Raw genomic sequence first — 17,500 nt, forward strand, 5'->3', positions numbered from 1 at the left:
TGTGTGTGTTTCTGTGAACTACTCTACCGTGTCAGAAAAGCGTTGTGTGTATGCTTGAACACTTTTTACATTTATCTGTTTGTCAGTTCGAGGCTTTTCTTGCTGTTTTCCTCTGTTCATTTTCTGAGTACGTGTGAGACCATTTTAAATGAATGTTTCAATTGATATCGCTAGGTTCTGTCAATGTGTGTGTACCCCCGCGTTTGAACGCGTGCAGGAATGACAGTGAATAACAGACGTGTACATGGTCGATGGGACTCTTGACAGACCTCTAAAGACGTACTATTTACCACAGACAAGTTATTAATGTTTTGCCGCATTTTAGTCAACGACATATGTGTGTAGCTTGGATTTGTAAAAGAAACAAAACCGAAATAAAACCGAAAGCTACCTTAATATAGCTTCTAAATAGAGAGTTTGTTGACATTATTCGTTTGGCCTTTCAAATAACGTAACACAATCTTCTTGGTTTTTTGGGGTTTTTTTTTCCGCTGTTTTTTTTTTCTTTTTTTCTGTGTTCTCCTTCTTCTTCCTCCTCTCCTCTCTTGCTTGTCCCGACCCTTGTTCCTTCTCCCAGTATGCTCTCACACCGTTCCGTCCCAGCATTCACTGCCACATCCACATCTGAAATTCGTTCCGCCGCCAGATTTGGCGATTTTACCGACACTCCTGGGAAGGTTGTCAGGTCGCTGCGGTGGGCTACCCTCTGAAGATGACACTGCACTGCTGCCGCGTCACTTCGACGGTGTTCAGTATTGGTCCTGTTCCGAGCCAACGGATGCAGGCCGCTATACCTTCTAAGCTCCCTATTGACGACATTGACTGTTAAGTCGCGGAGCCAGACTGAGTGAGCGTCTCCTCAGAGAGCAGACCGCCACTGCGTCCTTCCGTCGACCCCCCGGAGCATCACACGTTGAAGGCTGGCAGCAGAATATTCAGGAATGGATTGAAAGCTCTGAGCAGGAAGGGTCACAAGAGCCGAGACAAGTTGTGTTTTATGTTTTTTTGGCGCTTTCTGACTCAACCAGCGGTGTTGGTCAGACACCTGGGCACCCTCACAATCGCATTCGTGAAGTGAATGACACTCGGCTGTGTGATCCCAGCCTTCCAATTGAAACTATAGTATATCAACTCTGGATAGGAGTCGACCGAAGCCCGAAAAAAAAAAAAAACACTCCCCTTATGGGATTCGAACCACGATCTCCCGGCCCGCAATCCGATGCGCTGACCACTGAATGCTCCACGGAAGCCGGTACAACGTGAAACGATCTATTAAATCAGGGACCTGAATCATCTGCAAGAGGGTTTGATCATTTTTTTGTTTTTTGTTGTCCTTACACCTGTTCCTTGTTCCGGTGTGCTCTCACACCGCCCCGTCCCTGCATTCGCTGCTCCATCCACATCTGAATTTCGTTCCGCTGCCAGACCTGTCGATTTTACAGACGCTCCAGGGATGTCGGGTCGTTGCGGTAGGCTACCCTCGGAAGTTGACACTGCACTTCTGCTGAGTCACTTCGACGGTGTTCAGTAGTGGGTCTGTCCCGAGCTAACGGACTCAGCCCACTATCTACTATGCCCCCTAGTAATGACATTGACTGCTAAGTCGCGGAGCCAGACTAAGTGAGCGTCCCCTCCAGAGAGCAGACCGCCACCACGTCCCTCCGTCGACCCCCCCAGAACGTCACACGTTGAAGACTGACAGCAGAAGTACTAAGTATTCAGGGAAGGATCGAACAGGAACACTGAGACCAAGGTCACCATGAGAGCTCCGGGCATGAAGGGCCACAAGAGCAAGGACATTTTATAATTTTGGATGATTAATGAGATGAGGATGATTATAATGATGATGCTATGGATTTCCAATTTGGTTTGAGACTACGTGACAGGGCAGCACTCTACGCTTACTGTCATAATATATCCTGGTGTCAACCAGGCCCGAGAACTGCCGCACCTGCGGTGTTGGTCAGGTATACAGAACCTGAGCACCCTCAAAGTCGCATTCGTTAAGTGAATGACACTCGGCTGTGTGATTCCAGCCTTCCCATAGGAACCATAGCACTTCCACTCTGGGTAGGAGCCGACCGTAGCCCGAAAAACCCACATGACCCTGATGGGATTCGAACCCACGACCTCCCGGCCCGCAGCCCGATGCGCTAACCACTGCGCCAAGGGGGCCGGTCGGGTTTGATCATTAATTCTTGATCATACCTTGTTATGGGTTTTATTAGGGACACTAACACTGATTTTATTGAGTATGCCAACGCCATATTCACAAACGTGGTGGAAAGTAGATGTTGTTCAGAGAAAACAAAAGCAGACAAACATCCGCAACTAACCAATATACAGAACAGTTTGAGAAAACGAGAGAGAGAGAGAGAGAGAGAGAGAGAGAGAGAGAGAGAGAGAGAGAGAGAGAGAGAGAGAGAGAGAGAGAGAGAGAGAGAGAGTTGTATAGGTTGTTGTGAAAAGACAATCCAACATGACAGTAGCCTCCCTTGCTCTTGACCAATTTCTTAGACTGGGGTTAATGTGTTCTTCTTTCGAAATGAAAAGCGATAAAATCGTTATCGTTAGATTTGACTGCGATATCCAGATTTGCTGAAATCATATCAGATCGAGGCGTGAGCCGAGATCTGATATGATTTATCCTTTCGAGACATAGGCACTGATAAATCTGGATATCGCAGTCAAATCTAACGATAACGATTTTATCGCATTTCATTTTGGAAGAAGAACCCATTAACCCCAGTCTAAGAAATCGGTCAAGAGCAAGGGAGGCTACTGTCATGTTGGATTGTCTTTTCCTGCTTTCGCAACTTTGCTGCTATAACTTTCATTTTTCGAATACTCTTTCGTTTTCTAAGACGTAAATAAGGCATCTGAAAAAAACAAAGAAAAGAAAAATATTGTGCAAAGAGTTCATGCTAAAAAAGGTTCAGTGGAGGAACACGGAACAGCATTTGCGGTTGCTTGCAGACATTTAGACTTCAAAGGCTTTAATTTGGCAATTCTAAACGATGGCAGGAACGAAAGTGCCCCGGACTGTATCAGTGAAGTCCTCTGGCTCATTTTCTGTGTTGTAAACAGCTTCGAGTTCTTTGTCGTTATCGACGGACTGCAGTGTTGATACTGTTGTCGAATCGCCAACTGCAGACGACACAATATTCCAAGACAACTTTCAAAGATGGCGTCTTCCGATAGCCTTCGTGACTGTTTTGAAGCTGTTGAGGTTTTTGTGTGGATTTTGCATGGCTATGACAAAAAGGGAGGGGACAGTGATTCATGCTGGAGCAAAACGTTTAAATCGGCTACTCATTTCCAGCCTTTACGTGAGTGATGAGCGCTGATACCCTGCAAGAGAACTCGCTTCTCGCTCCAAAGTTTAGTTTGTTTACGGCTGTTCCAGTCGTCTCCCTCAGTAATATTAAAACATACCATTCTACTACTTCTCTGTTAAAGGTGGGTGGACAAAGTGTGTGTTTATTCATTACACAGCTTAATCTTGCTGATGCAATTACTTTCCTTTTATAAATTTGCGCTTTAAAATAATGAGAGACTTGTGTTTCCTTCAAGTGAGATTTTTGTCTTCAAATTTACAATTGGAAAACTACTTCCTGCCTGATATGAAATTCACTAGGAACTTCCTGCGCGATATCAATTGAAATACAGTTCCTAGTTGACCAATGACAACAGGTGTTTTTGTCATGTGATCAGTGAAAATGCGATAATAATGCATCGGGCAGTAAATACAACACCCACACTAACAAACAAACAAAAGTAAGAGAGCCGTCTCGTCTGCTTGCATTGACAATCATTTATTATTGATAACCTCCAGCCAAAGAGACAATCTCGTCTGCTTGCATTGACAATCATTTATTATTGATAACCTCCAGCCAAAGAGACAATCTCGTCCTGCTGTTGTTACTTCCGAATGTCGGGTCAGATATCCATTGCGTTTGTTCAGGAGAGTTCACCAGGAGTGGGTCCCGTGTAGGTTTATTCTGGAACATTAATCATTTTCATTCACAATTGTAGGATTATTTTAAAAAACTTTTAATTAGGTACTGCGTTCGCGCGCTACGCGGAGACGAGCGTGGCCCGTGTGCGATTAGACGAGACTATATAAATATAGTCTCGGCGTTGACTCTTTTGTGTGTAATGATCTGTTACTTTGATGCCGACAGCTTGACTAAATGTTTGTATATCGCTTCACGCGACTTGTTAACTGACAAAAATAAGTCTTGTCAGGCACTTTACGCACTAATCTCGAGAGTCTGCCTGTTTGTCCCGTGACAGTGGGATGCAATCAAACCGGCAGCGCAAGCTAACTTTTCTATAACGCAAGTTCTGATAACAGCTCCTCGCGTTTTTCAATTCCAATACAAGAATCATTAAAACCAGACACAGACATGCAACGTAAACTAGCACGGCATAGCAGCAAGGCTAAGCACAGTCTTCAACAGCACACACACACAAAAAAACAATCATTGGAGAAAAATGCAATAATGCGTGCTTAAAATAAACACACACACACACACACACACACACACACACACACACACACACACACACACACACACACACACACACACACACACACACCAACACTAACACACACACACACACACACACACACACACTGTCACAAAAATGTGGGTATGAGATTTGTGTTATGCAGGCCGTCGTGTTTTTAACCTCCCTAAATGTTGAAGCGCTATGTGACTGTAGCAGCGTTATTCACGTGTTTCGGGTGTTACACGAAAAACCCTAGTTTGAGATGAGTTGTTTTACGGGTGTGAGAGATAGAGCCGGTATTGAACTGGAAAGATCACAACGCTCAACATTTTCAACCAGTGAGGTTGTCAGCGTGTGTCAAATTTGTCTGGGACAAATTCATTCTTTCAAGAGACGGGTCTCTTAAGGTAAATGATTTACTATGTTGTATATTATTGAAGTTTGATTACATAGCTGCAATGTAAAGGTTAGTGTATACAAAGTGCACAAAATCTTAGTGTGAAGTTTTAAGAGAATTCTTGATGTGATTTTATCACGGTTTTTCTTGGGGAATTTCTTGAACATAAATGTTACGCAGTTATGTTATGTTTAAGACGGTGATGCTTTGTATGGCAGTGTTATTCATAGATTAAGTATTAGCTTAGATATTGAATGTGGACGGAATGTGAATGTAGAACGAACGAGAATGTATGAGTTGATACATGAATGTTTGGAAGAAGAGATGGTTTTAGAGAATGTTGTATTAAGACTTGGTTAAATTCTTTAGGAGTTTCCATGAGGAGTTTCCATGGCGTGTACGAGGGTCGGACCTTACACGGAAGAGCGCGAAGCGATGGTGGGGAACCAGGGACCACATCGGCGCAGATGACTAGACGGAGGAGTCTTCATCGTAACCAGTCGTAGCGACGACGGTTCTTTTCGCTAATGGCGGAAGCATTTCTCGGAGAGAATTGTGAAAGGTGTGCGTGGCATCTAAAAGGAGAGTTTCTGGGAAATTCATCATCAACGGGATTCAGCGACAGAATGATGTGTAACTGACGACATGCAGTGAGCCGTGATACGAACTCGTGAGTGTCTGTCAGCACCTTATCTTGTGCGTTAATTTATCTTTGAGAAAGTATCTTTATACTATGTATTTACATGCATTGGGTGAATGCTATAAGATTGTGTGAACTGTGTATTCGAGAAGTTGATTCGTATTGTTGTATTGAAGTGAAGAATTGTGTTGAATTTGTTGAGGAATTAATAAGTCTGTATCCTCCCAAATTCTGTGTTTGAAGTGTGTAGTGTGAAGAGTCAGTTTAATTATAGATAGGGCAGAACACGTATACATACAAGTAACTCCTTTATTTCACACCAAACGCACTTCATGACACACACACACACACACACACACACACACATACACACTTACCTACACATACAAACACTCACACACACATACATACACACACACATACAAACACACACACACATACAAACACACACATACACACAAACACACACTCACTCACACACACACACCCACACTCACACACCCACACACACACACACACACAAACTCACAAACACGCAAACAACCACACCATCAGACACGGACACAAATAAACACACACATACACCTACCCAGAACAACCCCACCCCCTTCACCCCCTCCATACACCACACAATCCCCCTTCACCCCCTCCCCCCCACACACACACACATACAGCCCCCCACACACACATACAGCCCCACACACACACACACATACATCCCGACCCACCCACACACATACAGCCCCACCCACACACACATACAGCCCCCCCCCCCACACACACATACAGCCCCCCCACACACACATACAGCCCCCCCCACACACACATACAGCCCCACACACACACACATACAGCCCCCCACACACACACATACAGCCACACACACACACATGCATACAGCCACACACACGACACACGGTTAATTACTTATTTCAAGGCGTGTTCCAGTCAACCGTGTGTTTCCGGGGTTGACAATCACATCGTAATTGTAGGTTCCTGCGACTGTGGGCATCGGTAGATTGCGAGTCGAACACGTTCCTCTTACGTATGCAGTTGTGTTCGCCACAAAATTTTCTGTGGAAAGCGATCCCTTTTCTTTCGTTTCAATCTGCAACATAGTCGACCTGTTTATTTTGGAGTCTCGTGCTCGTGCGTGTGTGTGTGTGTGTGTGTGTGTGTGTACGTGTGTGTGTGTGTGTGTGTGTGTGTGTGTGAGTGTGCGTGAGTGTGTGTGTGTGCGTGTGTGTGTGTGCGTGTGTGTGTGTGTGTGTGTGCGTGCGTGCGTAAGTGTGTGCGTTTGTGCGAGTGTGCGTGGGTGCCTACGTGTTTGTTCGTGTTCATTACCCCATTTCCATTAGTCACAATCCAGTAACAGCTGTAGTTTCCATCAGAAGCGTACATCTTCTTCACGTCACACGACGCTTTCACTGTCCAGTCCTTCCTGTCTAGGGCTGTAAGGTTTATTAAGGTCATGCAGTTGAACAGCTTCTCGGCCTTGTCTGTGTCAAAAAGATATGTTTGTCAACTTTAATTAATAGACGAAATCCAATAATGGTGGTCAATGTATTACAATAATATTTTTCGTAAAAACGATCCAAACATAATTTCATCTTATTTTTCATCATTTTCTAATTCTAAAAGCATATACATATGTTATATTCGGATTACAAACACGCTCTGAAAATTAAAAATATGAACATTATTATTAAAATTATATCTCCGAAATCGAATTAAAAACAATTTCATCTTGATATTTTTTTTTCTCGACACGTCTGTCATGATAAGTTATTTATAATATGCTGACTGTTAGCAAATGATAACAAGACATGTCGAGAAAAAAGATATCAAGCATGAGCCTTTTAGGCGAATGCTGATATTGTTTGTGAGACATGTCTGTTATCATTTGCTAACAGTCAGCATATTAGAAATAACGGTTTTATTACCGTTTAATTCGACCAAAAGAAATTTCGAAGCAACCCCGCGAATTAGACAGAACAGCCGCAATGGGAACTTAAGCGCTTCTACCTGATTATGCCTGTCAGTCAAACAATTATCGTGACCTGAGTCAGCCAATCAGAGTAACACACCTGACGTGATGAATATTCACAGGTCAAATGCCTTTGACACACAACAATCTCACAAGATAAACCATGTTGAACATGCGTTTCGGTTGCTTTGCTTTTTCTCGTTGAACAGAGAGCGACATATTTAGAACCGACTCCAGACGGATGGGAAATGACGTAAAGATGTATTTGATGTAAAGCGAGTGGCGCAATTTCACTTGATTTTTCCGAACTTTGATCATTTAGATTTCAAGTGAGCGGTCGGCATTGCACACTCAGACGATGGGCGGTGCTTTGCTGTTCCGTTACGCACCCACCGACAAAACTCGCTTTTCGGTATTTTTTAGATAAAGGGAGTATTACCTGACAGCATTTGAAGTGTCATTCTTTAGAATAAATCACGTTGATATTGTTGAATTACATTTTTACTTTGTCTTGTCAATTTTTAGCTTGATAAACAAAAAGGGTCCCTGCCTGAACGTTACAACATTTAGAGGGTCACTAAATTGGTAATAACATTTGCTAACAGTCATTAGAAATAACTCATACTGTCTGTGGGTATGATGACAAAAGCATTCGAAACGGCTTCGCCGACTGAGACGGGAATTGCAGGGTATGTTCTTTGCCACTCGAGTCGTGTTATAGGGTATTTGTTAAAAAGCAAACTTTAAAATGAGTCGTTATAAACAGCGGACAAAAGTAGATTTCCTAAATCTGTCGCTCTCTGTTCAACAAGAAAAACCGAAGCAACCGAAACGCATGTTCAACATGGTTTATCTTGTGAGATTGTTGTGTGTCAAACGCATTTGACCTGTTAATATTCATCACGTCAGATATGTTGCTCTGATTGGCTGAGCAAGATCACGAACATTCTTTGGCTGACAAGAATAACCAGGTAGGAGCGCTCAAGTTCCCATCGGGGCTGTTCTGTCTAATTCGCAAGGTCGCTTCGAAATTTCTTTTGGTCGAAATAAACGGTAATAAAACCGTTATTTCCAATATGCTGACTGTTAGCAAATGATAATAATAATAATAATAATAATAATAATAATGGACATTTGCTATAGCGCATAATCATATATATGCTCAATGCGCTTTACAATAACTAGAATTAACATAACTAATAATAAAACCATACACAATGAACAAGACCCACAATCTTCATAACATAGCATACTCAGCATACTCCATGCAAGCAAACACAAAAGCTTAACACACTCCAAGCACGCAAGACCAAGCAAACAGGGTAGAGACAAAACAAAGTCATACAAGCAAAACCATACAAGCAAAATTAATACCGAACTCCATGCAAACAATACTCAAAACTCAAAAGAAAAAGCCATATATATACATACAAATTCAAAACACTCCATGCACGCAGGGGGGGGGGGGGGGGGGCGGGGTATCATGTGTATGCAAGTGAAAAAAGATGCGTTTTCAGGCCTGTGCGGAAAGAGCCAGAGGAGGCAGAGTGACGAAGAGTGACAGGGAGAGAGTTCCAGACGAGAGGAGCAGAAACAGAAAAAGAGCGCTCACCAAAAGATTTAGTGTTGACTCTCGGAGTGGAAAGGATAGAGGTGTCTGCTGAGGAGCGGAGTGTCCTGCCCGGTGTGTATGTCTGAGTCATGTCTGTGAGGTATGCGGGTCCTGTCTGTGTGAGTGCACCATAGGATAGGCATGCGATTTTATATTTGATGCGTGACTCTATTGGAAGCCAGTGCAGTGCTTGGAGATGAGGGGAAATGTGTTCGGACTTGCGGACTCTGAGGACCAGGCGTGCAGCATTGTTCTGCAATTTCTGTAACCTGTTTAGGAGGTACTGGGGGCAGATATGTCTTACAAACAATATCAGCATTCGCATAAAAGGCTCAAGCTTGATATCTTTCTTATCCACATGTCTGTTATCATTTGCTAACAGTCAGCATATTAGAAATAACTCATATGTGTCTGTCTGTGGGTTTGATGACAAAAGCCTCCGAAACGGCTTCGCCGACTGAGACGGGAATTGCAGGGTATGTTCTTTGCCACTTGAGTCGTGTCATGGGGTATTTAAAAAAAAAGCAAACTTAAAAAGGAGTCGTTAAAAACAGCGGACAAAAGTAGATTTTCTTTGAGCTATCGAGGACCCTTCCCGTCTGGGCTGTCGAAACTTTGCTTCATCTGTCCTCAGCACGTCTTCAGTTTTGAGGTCATGTCATTCGTCATAAATTATGTTCGTAGTGTCATCGTCCAGTCCCTTCATTTGTGTTGGCAAAGTCTTGGTCTCGGCTACAAAGACAGTCAGTCATGGCAAGCCTAGGACGTGTGTGTGTGTGTGTGTGTGTGTGTGTGTGTGTGTGTGTGTGTGTGTGGGTGTGTGTGTGTGTGTGTGTGTGTGTGTGTGTGTGTGTGTGTGTGTGTGTGTGTGTGTGACACGGACTTTGCAAGACATTGAGTAACTTACACACGACACGGACTTTACAGCGTGCTGAAAATGTGTTGTGATTTCCCCGACAGATCACAGTGCCAGCGATGGGGTTTCTGTTGTTTTGTTTTCCATGCTCGCATGTGACGATCAGTGTGCTGTTGCTGTAGTCTGTCCTCTTCACTTCGTACTGCGGAGAATTATACACACATCTTCGGTCGGACCAGGAACAAGAACCCATGGTTAAGTTGGTACCATCGTCGCGGTTGATGTCCCATGTCACTCTGTTATCCCTGATGCCAGTACATGTCAGATACGCCAAACAAGTTTCGTCCAGGTCAACTTTGCCATCGTTGCCACATTGCGAGATTTGATAATCTGAGGACAGGGAAAAATGAAGAATACATTGACAAAGTATTGTCTAAACTAGTAACGTCTATTCTTGACGAGGGATGGCCAAATCGTTCGTCCGGTCGCCAGAGGCGAATACAAAATCCGCCGGGCTATTAGAAACCGCCTGGCAACACGCCCGGCTGGCCAATGCAAATTCTGGTCAAATGCGACCGTTTTGGTTGTAATATCGAGTTATATTGCTATTTCAATTGGCTCATTGTAAAAGTGATATCGACGACATTTCCGTCGATATCAGTCTTTATCCCCGAGTACGCAGTAGGAGGGTCCAGCAGATTTGAATTGTGTGTCTGTGTGTGTATCTGTCTGTCTGTCTGTCTCGACTTAACAGCTTATTGCTGGGAAACTACTGGGCGCAGTTCTTTCAAAAGTTGATACACTAACTTGATAATAGGTCGGATTGATCGTATTAAAACTTAATAATGTTACCTGGGACCTAAATGCGAAATAAATCACAAAAACGACTCTTTAACGGTGGGAGGTTTGGCGGTGGGAGGCAGTTCGGCTCATAGAACCGCCGAACACGTCACACAGTGACGAGAAAAGCATGCGTATCGCATGCGAGACGATTTGCAAGCCAGCCAGCGGGTGAAACTGAAAGAGAGACAGAGAGCACGAGAGATAGAGCCACAGGGACACACAGTGATTCAAGGCGCACAACTCTAGTAAAGTTGTCGTAACGAGGTACGCTTCATGTGCAACCGCTTAGATCAATCCCAAGAACATCCTGATTCAAAATCGTGAGCGACGAAATAAAACTTACACTAAAACAGTATGCTTATAGTTTTGTTCATTTGTTATCGCTTTTAGAGCATTGATTGCTAACTATGGTTCAATAGAAGAAGGCTGTCTCATCAGTCGTCTGCTACAGATCTGTCGTCTGCTGCAGGATCTGTCGTTTGCTTTTGTATCTTCGGCTCAAGTTGACCAGCATGGGAATTGCCATTTTCAAAGTTGGTGATACTGTTAGAATAAAAGGTGGCGAAGGAGGTCGCTTTGCGTGCGTCAGCCACTTCGCGTGCTGCGCGACCTAATTTTAGCACCCTAGGCATTTGAGTTCACTGGCAAAATTGTCAGAGTTGGTGGCTCGGTGGCCAAAGTGATCCGGGTTCGATTCCAGGCATGGGCGGTCTATTATTTATTTATTTTTTTTAAATTCTTGTTTACTATTGTTTATTATGAACGTTTTAATGTTTTATTTTACTCTAATATTTTTTTTTAATTGTGTAAAATAAATAAATAATTTTTTTTTTTTAATCCACGTGCACAAGACAAAAAATTTCATACTGGGGGAGCGAGCCAGTCTGAAGAGTACTCGGGTCCAGCGCGAGCGTTTTATATTGCTTCCCCACTTCAAAAGTAAAAAGACCTGAATTTAAAAACAAACAAATATATATATGAAAATGTAATGATCCCAAAATTTAGTTGAGCAAGTGACTAAAGACTTTTTGAAAGATAAGACATTTTTAAATATTGAAAAGTACAAGAAAAGAGTGAACAAAAAGAAATAATAATCAGAGGGAGGGATATGGAACAGTCAAAACAGAGACAAATACTTTTGTAATTTCTTTACAGTAAATGGGACTTTTTCAAAAAATGCATAGATTTCAGTCGGACAAAACGGAAATATCCAACATCAAAAATTTCAAAATTTTATCAGGCAAAGTTGTTAAACATCCTTTTGTCTATCTTGTGGCAAAATTTGCGAGCTTAATAACAACTGCAAATGTATCTAAAAATAAAAACATATCCACTACATTTATAAAAATGGCTGTGCAGTTACTATGAACAAGTTTTATTTTTCCTACATAATTGTTTTCCAAAAGGCAAGTTTTCATATAGCAAATGCTATGCAAACCCAGTGCTAAAGAATGGATACCAAAATGTATGATTATTAATGCAATTATTTAATCCAAATTAAAACAAAATTGTAATAGTGCAAAATTGTCATTATCAAATGCATGTAAATGAAGTAATGTCCAAACTGATCTGTTTGCTGCCAAAATATACATATGATCATTTGAAAGTTGTTGAAACCTTTCAACTTATACCACAATTGACTGAATTTGATAAATTATTTTAAATATAGCTTTACTTTTATGCTTGGTAACAACAGGGACATTCGGTAACTGCACGGACCCTTTGTTTTCGCATCAACCCCATTCGAGCAAAAAACACAGACATACGTTTAAAACTATCATTTTATATGTCTTAACTATATTTGTTGCTGTTTTCAAAGCACTGTATATTGTTTTGTGGTCTTGACTTAACAGATTGTTTTTTAAATTGCATTTTCTTCAATCATAGGTAATTGCATGGGCATCTGGTAACAGCACAGACATTTTCTAGTAAAAGACACTGTGTTACTAGAAAACAAAGGGTTATTTTTGTTATGGAAATGAATTTTATATATCAGTAAAATATTTTCGATAATTGGCCTGGTATGTAAAACGAATTTTGACTCACATGCGAAGCAAAAGTGAGTCTATGTACTCACCCGAGTCGTCCGTCCGTCCGTCCGTCCGGAAAACTTTAACGTTGGATATTTCTTGGACACTATTAAGTCTATCAACACCTGATGTGGCCTGATGGTGTATGGTTACAAGATCTCAAAAAACCTGTGCAGCAACTTGATCTCAATTCAAGTTCAAGGTCACAGGGGCCGTAATTGTTGTCTTAAAAACGACCATTTTTCACATTTTCGCATTTTTTTCTGAAGTTATCGAGAATGGCAACCTTAGCTATGTATGCTATACAGGGCAATGTAAGCCCTATCTTTGGACACCAGTTTGGTTGATCTTGCTTCAAGGTCAAGGTCGCAAGGGTCCTTTAAAGTTGGATTGTATACATATTTTGAAGTGACCTTGACCCTGAACTATGGAAGATAACTGTTTCAAACTTAAAAATTATGTGGGGCACATGTTATGCTTTTATCATGAGACACATTTGGTCACATATGATCAAGGTCAAGGTCACTTTGACCCTTATGAAATGTGACCAAAATAAGGTAGTGAACCACTAAAAGTGACCATATCTCATGGTAGAAAGAGCCAATAAGCACCATTGTACTTCCTATGTCTTGAATTAACAGCTTTGTGTTGGGTCAAGGTCACATGTATTTTGGTAGGAAAAATGTGTAAAGCAGTTCTTAGTGTATGATGTCATTGCTAGGTTTAGTTATTTGACCTTGACCCTGAAGGTCAAGGTCATGTAAAGGTCAAGGTCAAGCATGTGAGTCGTATGGGCTTTGCCCTTCTTGTTTTATATTGTTGTGCTTGTGTGAAACAGAACCAATAGCATACCATATATTATGCATAATTTCTTCCACATGAAGATAAACATACGAGTCAACAGTTAACGCTCAATCGACAAGATTTTATTGAACCAAATTGGAGTTGAGGAGAATGGTGGTGGCAGGGAGGGGAGGGGAAGGCTGTGGCAGGATAATGGGGAAAGGAGAAAAAAAAAGTACAGGCTCTTTCTTTGGCCAATTTTGTCTAGCGTATTTAATTAACTGAGTCAGTTGTAAAAAAAACATGAAATGGAACAACTGATTCTTTAACATTAAATCAAGTGTCTTTTCACTTAGAACATAAAATAATTCACCACTCTATTTAGAAACCTTCATTGGAACATAAAATGAGTCATCACTGTCTTTGAAAATCTTCATTGCCACTGTCTTTGTAAAACCTTTATTGAAAAATATGATTCACCACTGTCTTTTCACTTGGAACATCACCACCATAATAATGTGGCACCGTATCCTTACAACAACAAGGGTGTATTTTTTGTCACTTGAAAAAAAAGTAAAATAAATAAATAACATATTTTGACAAATTCTCTGCAGTTACTAAAATAGATCTGTACAGTTACCGGACTCGTCAGTGCAGTTACCAGGAAACTTGTAGCAGTTTCTGAGTAAAGTAAATTACTTTATTTTGAATAAGACTCTATATAATACCTATATTTATGCTGGTTGGTTTTCCATCCCTTTTGTATAATTGGCTGTCCATAATACAGAATATAGAATAAAAATGGTATGCAATCTACAAGCATTTCAGTGCAGTTACCATGATGTCTCAGTGCAGTTACTAAATAGGTCCATGCAGTTACTTCTCTGGCAGGTAACTGCACAGAAAGTAACTGCACAGACGAATTCGTTATTTTCAAATAATAATCACTCCCTGTCATCAAAAAAACATGGCGTCCTTGACGCCATGTGAAAGTAAATCTATGGGCGATTAAAATGCAAATTATTCAAAATGTTTTTGTTAATTAGTGTATTCATTGCCTAAAAGTGATCCAATGTACCCACCCGATTGCACACAGCTTTCCGCGTCTTGGAACTCTTTTGTAAAGAAAACCACATTTGAAAAGCAGGGAGCATTCCGTTTTTATTGCGTATTTTGGTTCCTGGTAACTGCAAGGACCAAAACCTCTTGGACATGCAATTTTTACTTTTAAAAAATTGGGAGAACAAAACTACTGATTGTATCGATATTTTGTTTTTGTTATCTTGAGATAATGACGGGATAAACATAAACCAACAAACAAAATGATAAAAAAAAATTGTCTGTGCGTTTTACAGAGGTGTGAAACTTTGCTAATATCGAAGGGACATGCATTTTGACCCCCCCTTACACATGATAATTTACTATAATTAACAGAAAATACAATAAAACGGGCAAATGAGTATACTTTAAGGTCCGGAGGACATTGAACTTAAGCACTTCCAATTTTCAGATACGTCGGATGAACATTTTTGAATTTATAAAATTTTAAAGTCAAAAGACAGGTTTTTTATGCATTTTTTGAAAAAGTCCCAAATACAAAATGTCCAGAAAATTAGCAATATATCTAACATTGACTGACTGTGTGATGATATCTTCTGCCATTGGTCTGTTTCGACAGTGATATCAAAATCTCGACCTCCTGTCTCGATTTTGATATCACTGTTTCAACAGACCATAGCAGAAGATATCATCACACAGTCCGTCAATATTGGGTAGTAAAGCCATGATAAACACCGTAGAACAACTGTGGTAGGTACCGGGCAAGTGAAATGTATGCCGGGCTAGTGACTTTCTTGAAGTTACTCGCCCGGCTGTCGAATTAAAATGTTGAGATTTGGCCATCCCTGTTAACGTTATATCACATTACAAAAAAAATCAAGACAGGAAGTGTTTTTGGCTCACGTAAGTGTAGCCTATGCGATGATAAACTTTGTCTGTCTGTGCGTGCGTATGTATGTGTGAACAGCTCAGATCATGGGTAATGTTAACACCTTCACATTTAAATGCTTATTTTATAGCCATCCATTGAATTGAGAAGAAAACAAAGCATACTAAACTGCTAAGCATGAATCAAACAATAAGAAAATAAAAAGAACCAACAGCATCGTTTTTTATGTGTGGGTAGTAAACACGTTTTATTTACAAAACACGGCGGAAAATGGCGACAAATTTGTTGCACAGCGACAGGTCACTTTCTTCAACCAAGGCCAGTACTTTCATACATGACAAAGGAAAGCAAATATGGCCTGAATAATAAAGTTATAGTGTTCCTTTGCGTGTCTGAGTGATAAACTGTTTTAACCAACTATCTTCTGAAACGTAATTGCACTCAGCAGATTTGTCTTCCGCTCATAACTTTCGTGTCACACGGTCTTTGCGACAAACAGATAGATCGCATTCTCGCAGAAAATTATTGACAACACAGACCAGTCATTTTTAGCATTGCATTTGGGAAGGGCTACTATTATAGTGTGTTTTAAGAAAGAAAAACATTACAGTATCGGCAGAACACGACCAAATGAGTTTTCGTGTCACAGCGTTATGGGCGTGAGATTGTGTTCTCACACTGTAGCAAAATCATTGACAACACAGACAAGTCAGTTTTAGCATAGACATTGGGAAAGGCTACTATTATAGTGTGTTTTAGGAAAGAAAAACATTATAGTATCAGCAGAACACGACCAAATCATGACAAATGAGTTTGCGTTTTGGGCGTTATGGGCGTTTTTTCACACTGCAGATCATATCTCAAAAACTACGGAGTGGATCTTTATGAAATTTGATATGGATATTTTTGACTGGATTTTCTCATAGAAGGTTTTTCCGTTTATTGATAGGACAGTTTGATGACGTCATATTTTACCGTTTACCAAAAGGTCGAGGCAGCACTTTCACAGTTACAGTTTTTCATCAATTTGATCGAATTTCTTATCACACAATCTCAGATCTAGGCCGGATTATGGGATTGCATTTCAGTTTGGTCACTTAAAGTTTTGTTATTGAAATGTTTGTTCGAAATATGTCATTTTTTCAAATTTTTAAAAACAAATATTTGAAACAAAAAATTTATATTGGTGTATTCCCTATTGCGTCCTGTATCTAAAACTATATAGTTTTGTTGTTTTGTATTGATAATTATGCTTAAAAATGAAGAAAACCGATAAATAACCACTATCTTTATTTATGAAAAAAGACACTTAAAAACAACTTCTATCTATTCCTTACCATTTTCTGATTCCAAATATATATAGTTTCATGGTGTTTGACGTTGAAAATAGGCTAAAACGTAACAAACTCGGATCGTTGAATGGAAATTATACTTCCAAGCTCCGTGCAGCTGACAACATGATAAAAACACGTCATTTCAAGTGTGGAACACGCCCATGACGTCATACTGAAAGGTGGTGAATTATGGCTTCACCTTGCGATGTTTCATTTCAAACATGGTAACATTTTTAAAGGGGTTTCTTTCTCAGATTTCTGTTTGCCCTCTGTCTGTCTCTCTATGTCTCCGTCTGTCTGACTGATTCAATTAAATGTGTAATTACTTAGTTTTGCAAAAGTCAAACTAAGTAGGATATATACCTAATTGATTCAGGTCTCTAAATTCTTATTGTAAAATTGTGAGTTTTATTCAAAACAAATTTAATTGGTGTTTTAAACTCAATAATGGGGCATGCTGTGATGAGTAGAAGAATGTGTGCTTACGAGCAGAAAAAGCCCATCAAAGTCAAGAATCGTGTTTTTCTTTTTCTATTTTCACCTTGTAGCTTCATA

General features: G+C 40.6%; 1 protein-coding gene across 1 annotated transcript in view; it reads right to left on the reverse strand.

Annotated features, from left to right (window-relative positions):
• Window positions 1-3,852: 3,852 nt before the first annotated feature.
• Window positions 3,853-17,500, reverse strand: part of LOC138972353 (uncharacterized) — an 18,585-nt gene continuing 4,937 nt past the window's right edge. Inside the window, exons 2-5 of the mRNA XM_070345026.1 lie at window positions 10,059-10,397; window positions 6,897-7,051; window positions 6,480-6,660; window positions 3,853-4,001 (exon numbers count right to left, since the gene is read on the reverse strand). Of these exons, the coding sequence (XP_070201127.1) occupies window positions 3,997-4,001; window positions 6,480-6,660; window positions 6,897-7,051; window positions 10,059-10,260 (543 nt within the window). The 5' untranslated portion in view covers window positions 10,261-10,397 and the 3' untranslated portion in view covers window positions 3,853-3,996. The remainder of the gene's footprint in view (window positions 4,002-6,479; window positions 6,661-6,896; window positions 7,052-10,058; window positions 10,398-17,500) is intronic.

The sequence above is a fragment of the Littorina saxatilis genome, linkage group LG8 (assembly GCF_037325665.1).
Source record: "Littorina saxatilis isolate snail1 linkage group LG8, US_GU_Lsax_2.0, whole genome shotgun sequence".
NCBI lineage: Eukaryota > Metazoa > Mollusca > Gastropoda > Littorinimorpha > Littorinidae > Littorina > Littorina saxatilis.